Source organism: Phalacrocorax aristotelis, chromosome 5 (assembly GCF_949628215.1).
Source record: "Phalacrocorax aristotelis chromosome 5, bGulAri2.1, whole genome shotgun sequence".
Taxonomy (NCBI): domain Eukaryota; kingdom Metazoa; phylum Chordata; class Aves; order Suliformes; family Phalacrocoracidae; genus Phalacrocorax; species Phalacrocorax aristotelis.
This window is the reverse complement of record NC_134280.1, coordinates 57,177,013-57,191,822: the sequence shown is the minus strand read 5'-3', so window position 1 is coordinate 57,191,822 and position 14,810 is coordinate 57,177,013. Positions and strand designations below refer to the sequence as shown.

The following is a 14,810-nucleotide window of genomic DNA, read 5'->3' as shown; positions in this document are numbered from 1 at the left end:
GCCATTTCCAATGAAAGATTGTCTCCTGCTTTCAGAATTACTACCTTGTTTGTCAACCATTTCTTTTTTCTTTATTTCAGTAAAATATTTCTGCCAGAGCTACACCTGTGGGGGAAGAGAAGTGATCTTTTAGGCAGTCTTTTGCCTCTTGATCCTACAAACAATGGGATTTTTTTTCCATGCTGCTTTCTGCATGTAGTATCTCTTTTATCTCTTTCTGACTTATTAGTAAGCTCTTTCGTGCAGTTTCATGTTGTGCTGAAGCCAGCCTACTGGCAGGTGCAAAAGTATGATCCTGTTTCCTCTTCCCCAGCTTCTCCCATTCATCAGTGTCATCTGGAAGCTTCTGTCTCTTTCTTTGTACTGGATTTAGCAATCATGGAGCTATAGTATGAGCTGGATTTGCTTCTGTTCTGACCACAAAATATTTGTATTGCCAGTATCTTAATTTCCTTCCTTGGAGTAGAATGCATGTCCCTCTTGTTCGAGGGTGGTGTTACGAACAATCATGTGAAGGAAAGGAAATGGGTTAGAAGCACTCAGGTGCAGTTGGAACTGTAGGACTACACCTATACTGAAGACAGGAAAAAACAATGGGGATAATTTCATTTTTGTCATGAAACGCTGTCTTTTCTTTCATAATACTCAATATTCTGGGTATTGTTTTAAATCATCAATTAGACTTGTTTAATCAAATGTTTTCAGGTCTTTTGTCACCTCAGTTAGCAACAACTGTTAATGTACAAACTAGAATGCCACAATCCACTTTTGAGTGGTGTTTTTACTGTAGTATAGTAGTACTCTGTGATCCAGATTAGCTTGCATTTCATTTGTGTGCAATCTAGGGGATAGTTCAAACCTGTAAGTACTTAAGTGTGCAGGTTTCTACTTTACCAAAATTTCTGTTTCAGTTCTTCCTGATGCTGTATGTATGTGTACTACTTGTCCTTCTCCTCCTCCTACCCCAGTCCTTTTGTCTGTTGTGCTGTAAGCATCTGATACATATCTCACTTAAGAGCTAATTAAAAACTGTATTTCACCATCATCAGTTGTAACGTTATCAGACTGGGTATGTGTAGGGGAATGGTTGGGACAGGTGTAAGGAGGGATGGCCCCTCATTTTGCTGTCATATTCTTCTGAGTACCTCCCACACTTCAGAACTTTTTCTCTCAAGTGTCTGGGAAGGAAGTGATGAAAATAAGTAGTACTGACTTGTTTTGAAAAGCTTTCTTAACATTTGCAGTTTGGGGGGGGTGGGCGGGTTAGGTCTTTGTAGTCACTACTTTCTACTTGTAAACCATACTATATTTGTACAGTGTATATATATATGAGTGGGTGTTCTGAGTACATTTTTGAAATATTTCTTCATTTATCAGCTAGCTTTGTTAAAAATACCCAAGATAAGTCATAATGATTAAAAAAAAATAGGATTTATTTGCCAAAGTCTCAAAAAGAAAGACAGTGTTGGGTTTTTTTTAATATTAATGGCTCTGCTATTATGGTTAAGTAATTTGGATTTTTGAATAATAAGTAAGAATATAGATTTCTTCTTTTTAGGTCACTAATGGAATAAAGCATGAATTCCTTAATATTATGAAAATTTTGGAGAATATTATTACAAATAATCAATTGTGCATAGAACTCATAGTAAAGAAATAAAAGCTTTTAATACTCTGTATTTGAAAGAATAATAAAAATCCACATTTTTGTGCTAAAAAAATCATGAAACGTATCTCTATGACAATAGCTTTCAGATAATCTTTAATGGAATTTCAGTAATTTCCATCTCTATCAGCAAGGAAAATTTTAAAATCAGGAATATTTTAAAAGTTAAAAAAGCAGAATATGCTTAGGTATTTTTTTCAGACTAAAATTCATTTTAATATGTATTTAGGTAACTTATACCTTGTTTCGAGACACTGGTTTGTTTGAAATTTTCAAAATTCCAACTCAAGAATTCATGAATTACTTCCGTGCACTGGAAAATGGCTACCGAGATATTCCCTGTAAGTACTAATCAATTACATATGGTTTTCTTTCATATTACTGTATCTCCTTCAGTGCCTGTATTAGTTTAATGTTTAATACAGAGGTAGACAATGTCTGAACTTAGTATATTTTTAATTAATATATTTGTCAGAATTTAGAACTGATTTAATGAATAGCAGCAAAAAATTGGTGGACTCCAAAACTGAATTTGTTAATATGTAGGTTGAATATAAAATTAAAGAATTTGAATGAGTAGTTGAATCAAACATAATGAAGTCAATGGGAGAATAATTGCTGATTTAACAGAAATTTGGTTTAGGCCTCTAATAGAATAATAAGACTAATAAGAATAATAAGAAAATACAGAATTTTGACAGTAATTATTCATCTTGCTGTTTAGGGCAGACAAATTTATTGGAAAACCAAATAAAATGAAAAACAGCCCCCACACGCACACAAACCCTTCCCCCTGTCACTGACGTTTCCACCAGCCCAAGTGCTTGTAGGTATCAGATTGGAAGCAATGCTAGTGGCTCACCATCACTGATTTAAAAGGCTACTTAATCCCCTCCTGACTCTCAGGTAGGATGAAGCATGCTTAGAAGCATGCTTAGATGTTTGATGTTTATCTAACTTGTTTCTTAAAAATGTTTGGTGATATAGTCTCTACTAACAATTTAAATTCAAATTTTCCTTTATATTTAATCAAAATCTCCCTTATAGTAAATTTGGTATGTTACATTTATTTTTTCTTTTTCTTCCTTTTGATTGTATTTCAGACAATATTTTAATTATATTTTGATAATTTTCAGATCACAATCGTATACATGCCACAGATGTTCTTCATGCAGTGTGGTATCTGACAACACGGCCCATTCCTGGATTTCAGGAAATCCATAATGACCATATAATGGAAAGTGATATGGGTATGTAGTCACATAGGTTCTTTTTTTCTTTTGCTGTAAGAATGTTTTACTAAAACTACAATAGATAAAACAAATTACTCTGGAGAAAAGTATCTAATTATTCTTATCACTCAAATATTTTTTGTATTTTAATATAAAGCAGTAGAAATATCACCATGTTAGTATGCACCATTCAGAAATATAATGCAGTAGAGTATTAAAAACATTATTAGATGAGTAGTGGTTAGCTGGTTGGCCGAGAATACAGGTTCACTTAATAAATTTTCTATGCTGAATGATAGATCTGTATACTGCTACAGTGAGCATATTTTTAGCATTTAAAATACGTTAGACTAATATTTCTTAACTTTATTGGGAGATTAAAAAGACTAAAAAAAACCACAAACCCAAAGTCAAAGTATTTAACTTAATTGAAGCTCTCCTTAATGGTTTTAGTGTAAAAATCAGTATTTCAGAATTCTGTATTGTATATCACATGTAGACGTTCAGCCATCGAAGTGACTACCCTAACAATAACTGTATAAGAGCATCCCTGAAAGAGAAATAGGGACTTCAAATTAAAATGTTGTATATTAGTTCTAATGAAGCTTGCTTTTGTGTTGTCTGTGACTTCATGGAATTAACTTTTAAATTTAGATTTGTAGTTTTTACTAAAATCTATACTGTAAGGAAAGAGTATTTTAAACACATACTTTTATACTAAAAATAATTATTTAAGAAAAATGGGGAAATCAAGCACTGTCTATGAACTCTGTTTTATATGTGCAGTAAAAAAAAAGACAACGTGCAAGAGGTGGCTTTTAAAGGGCTGTAATTTTAAGCAGTGATTTGTGAACCATACAGAACATCATACAGTATACGTTATTTCTTCCTTACCAATTAGCCCCTCTGCTGTCACCTTTCTCTTTTTTCCAGCTTTGTCCCTATCTACTGAATGCACCCCAGTGCATATTTTTTCTCTCAATATTAAAAAGTTTGGGACTGGAGACTAGACTGGAGAAAAGTGACAAAAATCCTTTTGTTTCCCTTTACGAAAAAGTAAAATAAGAAATTATAGGTTTTTTGCTTCGGAACTCTTACAGTATAAAAGTTAGTAGGATTTCCAATCCTTACTTATTCTATTAAGGCAAAAGAGCCCCTTTTTATTATGCAGTGACGGAACAAGTACTATAGGGGGTTTTTTTGGATTAGTTCCCCACCCCTCCAAGTAGTGACTTTGTCCAGGGGAAAGAGGAGAATAATACTGTGAATCTCCTTATCATGCAAATATTTCCAAGTTATCAGGTAGTTCATTTTGTGATTGTTTCCATTGTCCCCCAGCTTTTCTTGTAGGTCTGCAAGTTCAAGAAATAGGCATATTATAGAAATACTAAGGGAAATGCTGGTTGATCCTTTTTTGGCCTTACTGAGGTTGGAAAGAAACTGTAGAATGCTCTTTTATGGCTGTACTTGTAAGAAGGGAACAAAATTCCAGGTCTGCATAACAGCAGGAGGTCTTTGCCTTTCCCCTACTGTCATGCTGCTAAAGTGACAGAGGCCTTAACAGTAATGTGTAACCATTGGTATCCATGTGGATTTTCCAAGATCTGCAGCTTGGACTCTGAGATGTACATTTTTGCTAGTTTTTCTCCTTCTCTTCATTCCTTGCCATGAAACAAATACTTACAAATACATTTTAATAATTAAAAGCTTAGATTGTTATGGTTGCTTTCTAATTTAAAAGACAACTCCACTGCCATCAGAAGACATGGACTAGATGGCCAGAGTCCCTTGTTCTATTAGATTGCCTCTGTGCTTGCTGAAACATTCCTCTGAACCAGCCTTCTGCTTCACAAGTGAACTGTAGCTGTTAGAGAGTTACTTCCTCTGTTTTGTGTCTTCTGTGGCATCAATTTCAAGGACCAAGGCAAATCTTTTCTTTCTTCCTCTCCTCTTCTGATGAGGGCAGTAGGTGTGGATACGTGCCCCACACCTATTGCCAAAAGTGTAAAGTCTACATTTCTTTTTCTAAAACTGTGTGGCAAGAGTGAACTCTAACTGTGCATTAAAAATATTTATTTTTCCTGATTATGACTGTTCAAAGCTCTTCTGAAAGTCTCCTTTTTTTGTGTGAATTATAGTTATCCCTCAGCATTGTAATGGGAAACCTTGTCTGAGAAAGCAGATCCTGAGGTATATCTGTATGTAGTATGAAGTAAAGAATTGGTTTTAGGACAGGAACATTCCACTCTACAGTTTTGGGAGACTTCTTAAAGCCCCCACAATGTCCTGTAGGATTTTGCCCTCCTTCTGTAATGTCATGAAACAGCTGAAGCTTTTTATGTACTTGTAAGGCTGCATCTACCCTTTTGGACAACCCATGGGGCCATGACAAATTTGTGACTTATATGCATTTCAACTTTTCTTCAAAATTGCTGTTTATCTATAAACAATAGTATAATTTTTTTTTAAGCATAAGTCTTTCTTTGCCAATAATTCAGCTCCACAACTACAAGGATAACTGTATGAAGATCGTGTTCGCAATACTATCTGGCTGAGTCATTTAAAATGTATTACAAATATGAATGAAATAATGTCTAAAAATATTTTATTTTTGCATTCTGAATTTTCTTAGATGAAGCTAGTGAAATTGGCCCTGTTCAAGTCAGCTATATTTCTTCAAAAAGTTGTTCAATTGCTGATGACAGTTATGGTTGTCTGGCATCAAACATTCCTGCTTTGGAATTGATGGCTTTATATGTAGCAGCTGCCATGCATGATTATGATCATCCTGGTCGGACAAATGCTTTTCTAGTGGCTACAAATGCACCTCAGGTAAGAAATTCTTTAACCAGAAAATTATTTGTCTGTAGCTGAAAACAGAATAATGAAAATTTTCCTCTTCTATATCCCTACTGTAGCCTGTTTAGGATCATTTGTCCAATTTAAGAAACGGGGAAATTAATTTGTACTTAACATCTGTAATATTTTTTTTCTCCCTGATAAATTCCAGTGTGTTTTGTACGTATTGGTTGTGTATAAGTGTAAAAATAATTTTCGATGTACAGAATTGAAAATAATAACATAAATCAATGCAGGTTAAAGTAAAATATTATTTCATAAAGAGCTGGCCCTAGGACTGTCTAAGCAGCTAATTCATGGACATCTTATATTTTGGGAGTCCTCTGAAATTATAGTGGTGTCTGCAATTACTGTAAAAACACAGGTTCCTCTAATAGTCCAATTAACTGCATCGTCTAATCTCTGTATTTCAAATCAGCCCTGTATGGTAAATAGCCATTACCTTTAAGGGAGGGTGAGTAAAATAAGAAGAAATCAGCAAGGCACCCTTGCTTTTATCTTCCATTTTCAACTTTGTTGTTAGAACAGAGAATATGAAGAAAGGAGGTGCTATGCTCTTCAGGGTCTGAAAGACTGAGATGAAAGAGGTAAAGGAGAGTGAGTGAAGCTAAACAAAATAGTAGATAAGAAAAAAAAAAAAAGGTGGGCCAGGGAAGAATTGGAAGGAAAAGCACTGAAGAAAAGATGCCTAAACTGCATGGTGAGATATTTTTATCTAAAGAGTGGAATATTATCTGGGAAAGAATATTTACGATGGCTACTTGGATCTCTCAATAAATTAGGGACAAGAAACTGAAATAATAATAATATCACCAGCAACAACAATAATAATAGTAAATCAGAAACCAATACAACTTGTCAGGAGATGGAGCCTTAAAAAGTGAACTTCACAGTCAGTTTTCAACAATTCCTTAGTGCAAAAAAAAGTTTAGGATGTAGGCAGTTATTTCTTTCTGCTAAAAGCAGTATACAAGGAAGAACAAAAACAGACAATCTCCAATTTTCAAAAATATACACATTCATTTTGTTAGTGATCTCTTCCTTTCCTCAAAACATAAAGATTATTTTTGCAGTTTTCCAAAGAATTTTTTTTCAGGTCCTATTTAATCTATATTCAATTAATTATTTTCTAGGATGTTTTTATAAACACAGGAGTTGTGAGTAAAATCTACTACTGTTTTCATATTTTACTTAACTCATTTTCAGTTAAAATGTATTCATCATTGTAGCACGCTGAAAAGTAGCGATACTCCACACCATTTTGCATTTAACCACAGTTCTGATATGCTTTGGAGTTCTTTTCTTTTTTTTTTTGTTGTTTTGTTTTTAAAGAATACTGGAATTAAGACAAATTAAAACCATATAATTAGATCTGGTTTTCGGCTTGGTTTTTTTGTTAGTTCTTTTAAACATCAGTGTGTGTGCTCTACACATACTGCCAAGAGTGCAAGGTCTACATTTTAAGTGGTTTGTGTATGTATGCCTACAGTGTGAATGTAGATGTCACTAAGACATCATTAAGGACTTGTAAGAAAAGAAAAAACTTTGCTAATTTTTTGGGTGTTTTTCTCATCTGCCGTTTTTGTTTCACTTTAACCCTCAAAACTAGAAGGCAAAACATCATTTCCAATAGTTGGGGTTTTTTTAATTAAACCATGTTTCTGACTAGCCCTTAAGCTTCAGAATATTTAAATATAATTTTACATCTTTACTCTGTCATTTATGATTCTCCCCCCCTTTTTTGTTCTTTTTGTAGGCTGTTCTCTACAATGACAGATCAGTCTTAGAAAATCACCATGCTGCTTCTGCCTGGAATCTTTTCTTATCACGACCAGAATACAACTTTTTATCAAATCTTGATCATGTAGAATTCAAGCGTTTTCGTTTCTTAGTGATTGAAGCAATCCTTGCCACAGATCTCAAGAAGCATTTTGATTTTCTTGCAGAATTTAATGCCAAGGTTTGTTGCATTTTAGTGTCTGCACTGAGCTGGTCATGATGCACTGGTGTCAGTGTTGCTACTCAGTACTTGTTATTATGAAAAGCCTGCAAGTTATTAATCTTTAAATTTAAGTTACTAACAAAATGGAAATAGAATATTTCCTTTGTACAAACCAATTGTAGATTGTTTTGTAGATTGCCTAATAAGCCTAGCAGATGTGACATAGGGACTCACAGGAGACCTCGATCATATCTCACATTTCCATCTTCTGAGAGATAGCAAATGACTTTTTTTTACTATATAAGACAAAAAAATATCTAGAAAAATTAATTAAGTGTCTTTTGTGCAAAGCATGAAAAAAGAAAACCATTGATGAATAGTTTTAAGTTAATTTTTAAAAATGTATGTGCTCAACCCAGGTCAATGATATCAACAGTCATGGCATAGAATGGAGCAGTGAAAATGATCGCCTACTGGCCTGTCAAATATGCATCAAACTGGCAGATATTAATGGCCCAGCAAAAGCTAGAGAGCTGCATCTGAAATGGACAGAAGGCATTGTTAATGAATTTTATGAACAGGTGGGTATGGAAAGTGTAATGTACTCTTTTTTAAAGACAGGCAGATGATCAGTTCTTTGCATTACCAAATGTATAACTAAATTAAACATTATTCCTTGTGTTAAGTCTTCAGGTAAGCTATTTCCATCTTCTCTTCCTGAATACTGAAAATTTCTTTTTATAGGTAGCATACCAGTATAAGCTCTGACTTTCCATGTTAGGAGCTTGAAAGCAAGCTCCCTGCCAATGTTGTTGATTTTCCAGATATTAGTTTATTTTCTTTTGGCTTTTTTTCTTAGGATGATACTGATAAAGCAAAATAACTTCTTCCACTTTGGGAAGTTAAGTTCACTGGTATGTTTCCAGGCCAAAGAGTATGTATAGAATCCACAAGACTGGAGAAGTATATTCAGCTAACTCTTAGTGCAAAGACGGAAGATATTTTAAAACTTTCAAAATTAAATATTAAAAACACACATTAGTAACTAACAATATTAAAATGTAAGTAAGATTTTTACAGTGGAATTTTGATAAATAGTTCTATCAAGATTAACCAGGAAAAAGTCTGAAAATCTGTTGCCTATTTTCACATTTAAAAGTTCTGTAAGCCCCCCAAAATATATCCTACATTTCTACTCTGTTATTTTTCTGTAGTCAATTTTCTGAGGAGTTAACTATTTATGAGGCAACAAGCAAGGATTGAAACATATTTTTTAAACTGGGAAGATACAGGTAAACAACAAAATCACTTGGGTGATTCAAGCAATAGCATTAATAATCTGAAGTGCTTACACTTACTGCAAGACCTTAGAATACCAAGTTGCTCCTTTAGGAAAAACTGTTTCACAAAACTATCAGGTCCACAGAAGCACTGAGATAAGTGATTGTAACTCAGTTGTGTCTGAGCAACTGTTGAATTTTTTCTTCTCCAATTTATAAAATGGGGAAAAACCCAAACCCAAGCCACTTTATTGTGGATGTTATAGTTCATTTCATTCTTCTGTGACTTTTGGGGGAAGTTATTTACCAGAATGCCTTGCTCTAGCTGATTACATTCCTGTTTTCCCTGTTCACCAGCTCAGGAGTTGAAGTCAAATCTCTGCCTACTCTGAAGCTGTCCTGTAAAGGCAGAGGAATAGCAGCTGCAGTAGGACTAGGTCTCCACCCATGCATTAAGGGTATCTTGCAGCAAAGCTGAAGGGAGAATTATGGGCTATGCAAGCCTGAGCCATAATGTGTCTTTATTTTAAATTGGCCTAATTAAATTTTCATTTACTTAGTCTATACTATTATTGCCTCTAGTAAAAAGATACAATCCATGTGATGTTTACTTGGCTCCTTAAATGTAACCTTTAAAATAAATTTTGAGGTTAATTTTGTGCGAAGAATTTTTCTTCATTTCCTTTTCAGGGTGATGAAGAAGCAAGCCTTGGATTACCTATAAGCCCCTTCATGGATCGTTCTTCTCCACAGCTTGCAAAACTGCAGGAATCTTTCATCACTCACATAGTTGGCCCTCTTTGTAATTCCTATAATGCAGCTGGGTTGCTTCCAGGGCAATGGGTTGATGAAGAGGAGGAGGATGCAGAAAGTACTGAAGATGATGATGGAGCACAGTTAGAGAGTGATGATGAAGAAATGGAAGATGACCTTATTTTAAGTAAGTTTCCATATTTCAATTGGCACATATGGTTGTCATTTAATAGAATCAGACATAGCAATGATGGTTGAAATCGTATAGTGCAAATATTGTAGATTTTGTATGTGTGATTATGCTGCTTCATAAATTTTTTCTTAATACCAGGAGACTTGCAATTTGAAACAGAATCTCATTGTTTTCCTTTGCCATGTCACTAAGTATTCTGAATAAGCAATTCACGTTCTTTGCTCAAATTTACATCTCTCTTACAACGTGCCATTGGTTTTGTATGCATAGAATACAATTACTTTGAGTCTCAAACAGCCAAATATGCTTATAATTTTACAGAAGCTCAGAGAAAAAAAGGTAGACGAATATTTTGCCAGCTAATACACCATCTCAGTGAAAATCACAAAATATGGAAGAAAGTGATTGAAGACGAAGAAAAAAATAAAGCTGAAGGAGCTAAACTGCTGACTGAGATCTCATCGTTACCTCAAGCAGATGAAATTCAGGTTATTGAGGAAGCTGATGAAGAAGATGAGCGACAACTTGGAGAGGACAAGACATGCTGAGGAAGCTTCAGTGGTATCCAGCATGATGGCAGCCTATTTTTTTTCCACTGTGCTGACTTTAGCCTGACACAGTTCACATAAAAATGAAAGAAGGCCTTAATACTGTGAGAGGATTCTTTCTACTCTAGTGGAATCCCACTCCTATGCACTTTCGCCACACCTAATATGAAACTGTATTCAAAGATTGAGTATTGTATACCCTAATGCAAAGTTCTTTATGCCTTAGTTGGTATAAAATATCCTGATATAATGCTGCCTTGCTGAATATGGAACTCTTCTTTTCTTTGAGGTACCTGCAATTTTTAAAAACATTCAGTGACTTCAATTACCAAAGTGGCAAGGACTTTTTGCTAACATGCTAACATCCTTTTGCTAAGGAAATGTGGGATGAATCCTAATATTGTCTTGAGTTGTTTATTTCATGTTGTTTTTGAACATGAATAAGAAAAAGTCTGTGCCTATACGAAAATTATGTTACTGTTGCAGTGCAAGCCTGTTGTGGGGTGTCTACTTAGTGCAGTAGAGTGCTCAATGTAGTCATCTCTGAGCAACTGTTCAAGGACTGTGACATATATGCTGAATTCTGATATTTGTGGTTTAAAAAAGAAAAAAAATCCAGGTGCATCTATTTCTGATGCTTTTTATTATTGTGCATAATCTGATGTTTTATTTTTGCAGAAAATATTCAGGTTTGCAGTGGGTGTTCATGATAATTCATGGAATACAGGGCCATTATCATCTGTTGCCTTGCTGTTTTGTGGTAGTACATTAAAAATCTGTTCAGCTACTTAAATTATTAAGGAATTTTATTCTTTTAGTCAGAATGCTATATTTCCTGCCCTTACTCAGGTTCCTGTTTAAAAACAAGTCAACCACATCATAGATTTTTATCTTGCACCGATTTCCGGAATTAAATTTTAAGGATATAAGATCGTATTTCATTTATTCTTTGTATGTAAAACTTTAGGAGAATTAAAGATTTTTTTTTAAAAAAAAAAAAGGCACAAACTACTGTTTCAAAATGGCTAGTGTATTTTAATGTGCCCCGCATCTTTTCTCCCATCACAGACATAGCTTATATTGCCTTCAAGTTTGATGTACACCCTGAAATATACATATGGAAAGCAGAATGTGAAAACCTTGTGTAAAGCCTAACAGTAAGATAAACATCACTGTACTATATTACATTTTTAGATTGTTGAGTTTTTGGATAAGGAACTTAGACATTCCACACAAATGTATTTTTAGGAACACTACCATTTTAGGTCTACTTTAAAAAAAAGGAAAAAAAAAAAGAGCATAAATTAGGCTACAAGTATGTAAGCAAGCCATAAATAAAGCTAGTTTTTAAAAGTGCACCTTTTAGTATTAAACATTTATGCGCTGTGCAGTTGAATTGAATAAAAACAAATGCACACATGTGCAAGTGGTTAAAAGTATCTTAGCATTTTTGTGTTTACATTTACATCAGTTGACTTGAAAAAAGGTAACATTCCTAAGACAACCTTGTGTAAATGGTATTGCACTAATTTACACAAACACGTTTTTATTCTGCTCTTTGATTGGCAAGTTTAAATAACCGAGAGGAATTATTTTTTTATTTTCCACTAATAAGCTTTTTGTTGATCCATTTAGAAGACCACTGAGACATGCTTTTGCTATTTTATACATTCAGTGCCAAATCCCCTTTTGCTGCCATTATTACTATCACTGCATTTTTTGTAACATGAGCAGTGTTAAAAACAGATTTCTGTCATTAATAAAATGTTGCACTATTGAAGCTGGCACTTATTGATCAGTCACATATATTTTATATTTGTTGTTCATATATTTTCCTAACAGATAATCTGAAGACTACAGAAATTATGCTTGTTTCAGTATGCTGTATTCTCAGCATTTTGTGTTTAGACCGTGTATATAAAAAAATCACTTTAATACTGTTAGTTTCATTATGCTTTGACTGAAAAAAGATGCAAATGAGCTTGTCTCAGGTTACTGTTATATTATTTTACACAACTGTTGTCCCTTTAGTTTCCTTTTAAAAATATATTATTAAAAAACTAATATAAAGAAGGAAAGTGAAGGTAAAAATATTTTACCTTTACCTTAAATAAATCTTTTACAAAAGAATTGGCAACATTTATATCCGGTGACAACTTTGCCAGCAACTTTCTTATCTCAGGTTTCCCTTAAACTCTAGAAGCATTTTTTAAATTCAGAAACAAGTAGCAAACCTCAGTGTTTAATAAACTATAATGCTAATATGTATTTCCAGTTAGATATTTTGAAGTTACAATAGCTTGCTTCAAAGATATGTTTAATTATGAATGTATTCAAAATCCATCTTAAAATGTCTGGTATTTATATATACATAATATGTGATTAAAGGTTACTCTAAGAGCAAGGAGAAAAGAATCAACAAATATCACCAAAGGTTGGTTCAAGGCATGTTTGCAGAAGTGGATGTAACTGTAACTGAAGGTGTCCAAATCTTTTAAAAACAGTAATGAAAGATCATTTAAATGTCGACTGAGCTGTTGTCAACAATAATATATCTCCATATAAGGCATATCACTCTTATTCTGGTAACAACCCCCTGAGAAATTACAACCAATTTAAATCTGTGATCACACTTCAGTTCACAGCTACTAAGGGATGCTAAGGAGCACGGAAAAGCACACAAAAGAACACACTTAAAATACTTTCTAAAGCAACACTCCCCACTTTTCTTCATCAAGAAGTAGGCCAAATTAGCCTACACTGAAGTTTACGTTGCTACAGTAGATATACCTTTTATGGATAATATTCTCAGATTTAAGTAAAGTCTTTAGCTCCTTTCCTATCAAGGGTCTCCCATCTCCTTATTGCCTCCTCTTACAAAGTACGTTGGATTACTTGTGGCTATGCATACAGAACTAAACTACAAAGTTTTCTGTAAGGACCTAATTCCCTCCATGCCTCTGAAGACCTCTGAATGTTATGGTGGTGCTAAACTGGTCAAAATGAACTACTTGGATCCTCTTCCAGTGAGTTCTTCCTCCATGACAAAGTTAGGCGGTGAGTCCAAGATTCAAAATGAAAGGACTGGTGTAACATTACTTAATGTAAGCCCAAATTAACAAAGTTTGCCCAAGATCTGATTTGGTCTGGTTCATAGACCCATTTCTTCTCTGTATTTCTTGTATTCAATTTTAACCACAACCATTGGCAGGTGATTCAACAGAAGGAGATAACAGAATTCAAGAGCTCACTTTTAGCTTTGGTGCTTCCTCCTGGGCTTTCTGGTTCTTCTAAAAGTGGACGCAGAATCTGAGGTAATGTGTGTGGCACTAACATTTGCGGGGCAGTACTTTCCCTTTTGTCCAAAAAACATTTGAGAAGGTGTGAGAGGTGCAGAATTGGAAGTGTCTCATATGCTGGCGAGTGTGAGATCAGGAATCCCAGTCTGTGAGACATGTTTTGGAGTAAAAGGTTGGAATTAGCTTAGGTGATAAGAATTAGAAAGGAGACATGAGGATGGCATACAGGTACACATAAAAGAGATATTCAGAAGAGAGACGCTGTTTATTGTTTCAAGCCAGTTCATTGTGCTCAGAAGAATAGAGAGCAGGATATCTTTGGTAAGTCAGAGTATTTGGATTGTTAGAAATGAAATTAAAATAGAAATGAAAATTAAATTTTACTACTAATAGCGATACAATTATAACTGAAGCTGTGATGCAAGGTTAAGAAAATTTATTTTGTGGCCAATAGAGATTAGAGGAGAGAAAATAAATATATGAAGTTGATTAAATGAGGTACAAAAAGTATGATCAAGGCAGTGTTTTATTCTGCTTTTTTTCCTCCAGCTTTCTTCAGAATTGTGTTTTTGGACAACATGCTGCTTCATGTCTCTGTTAAGGCAAATGAGGTAATGAATTGCTTTCCTTTTTGCAATGAAGAATTTTCCGTTCGATATCTTCTGAAGTAAGCCTTTAACTTCCTATAAGAATCATAATGTGATGCTCAGAGATGAAGCTGGTAAAATAACACAGCTGTTAACTGGTCCCTATCTCAATTTAATAGGGCCATAAGCAATTAGAACTTTTGTCCTCTGCAAAATGTGAAAGAATAACACCTTGTACTTCAGAAGAAAGAGAAAAGAAAGCTTATGGACGAAACTGCTATAGGATAAACATTCCAGCGCACTTGAGTTTCTAGTTGGTGGTGACCCTCCTGGCATAGTGCACATCCCCCACATCCTTATGACTCCAGCTAATAGATACATAACTCTTAACTGAGCAATTTGTCTCAATAGTTTTGTTGTCCATTTGTTACTCTAATTTCTTCAAGACATT

At 34.3% G+C, this 14,810-nt stretch overlaps 1 protein-coding gene across 1 annotated transcript in view; it reads left to right on the top strand.

The window, feature by feature from the left end:
- Positions 1-11,826, top strand: part of PDE3B (phosphodiesterase 3B) — a 98,217-nt gene extending 86,391 nt beyond the window's left edge. Inside the window, exons 10-16 of the mRNA XM_075094717.1 lie at positions 1,896-2,007; positions 2,803-2,916; positions 5,531-5,730; positions 7,514-7,717; positions 8,119-8,280; positions 9,670-9,919; positions 10,247-11,826. Of these exons, the coding sequence (XP_074950818.1) occupies positions 1,896-2,007; positions 2,803-2,916; positions 5,531-5,730; positions 7,514-7,717; positions 8,119-8,280; positions 9,670-9,919; positions 10,247-10,473 (1,269 nt within the window). The 3' untranslated portion in view covers positions 10,474-11,826. The remainder of the gene's footprint in view (positions 1-1,895; positions 2,008-2,802; positions 2,917-5,530; positions 5,731-7,513; positions 7,718-8,118; positions 8,281-9,669; positions 9,920-10,246) is intronic.
- The last annotated feature ends 2,984 nt before the right edge of the window (positions 11,827-14,810 follow it).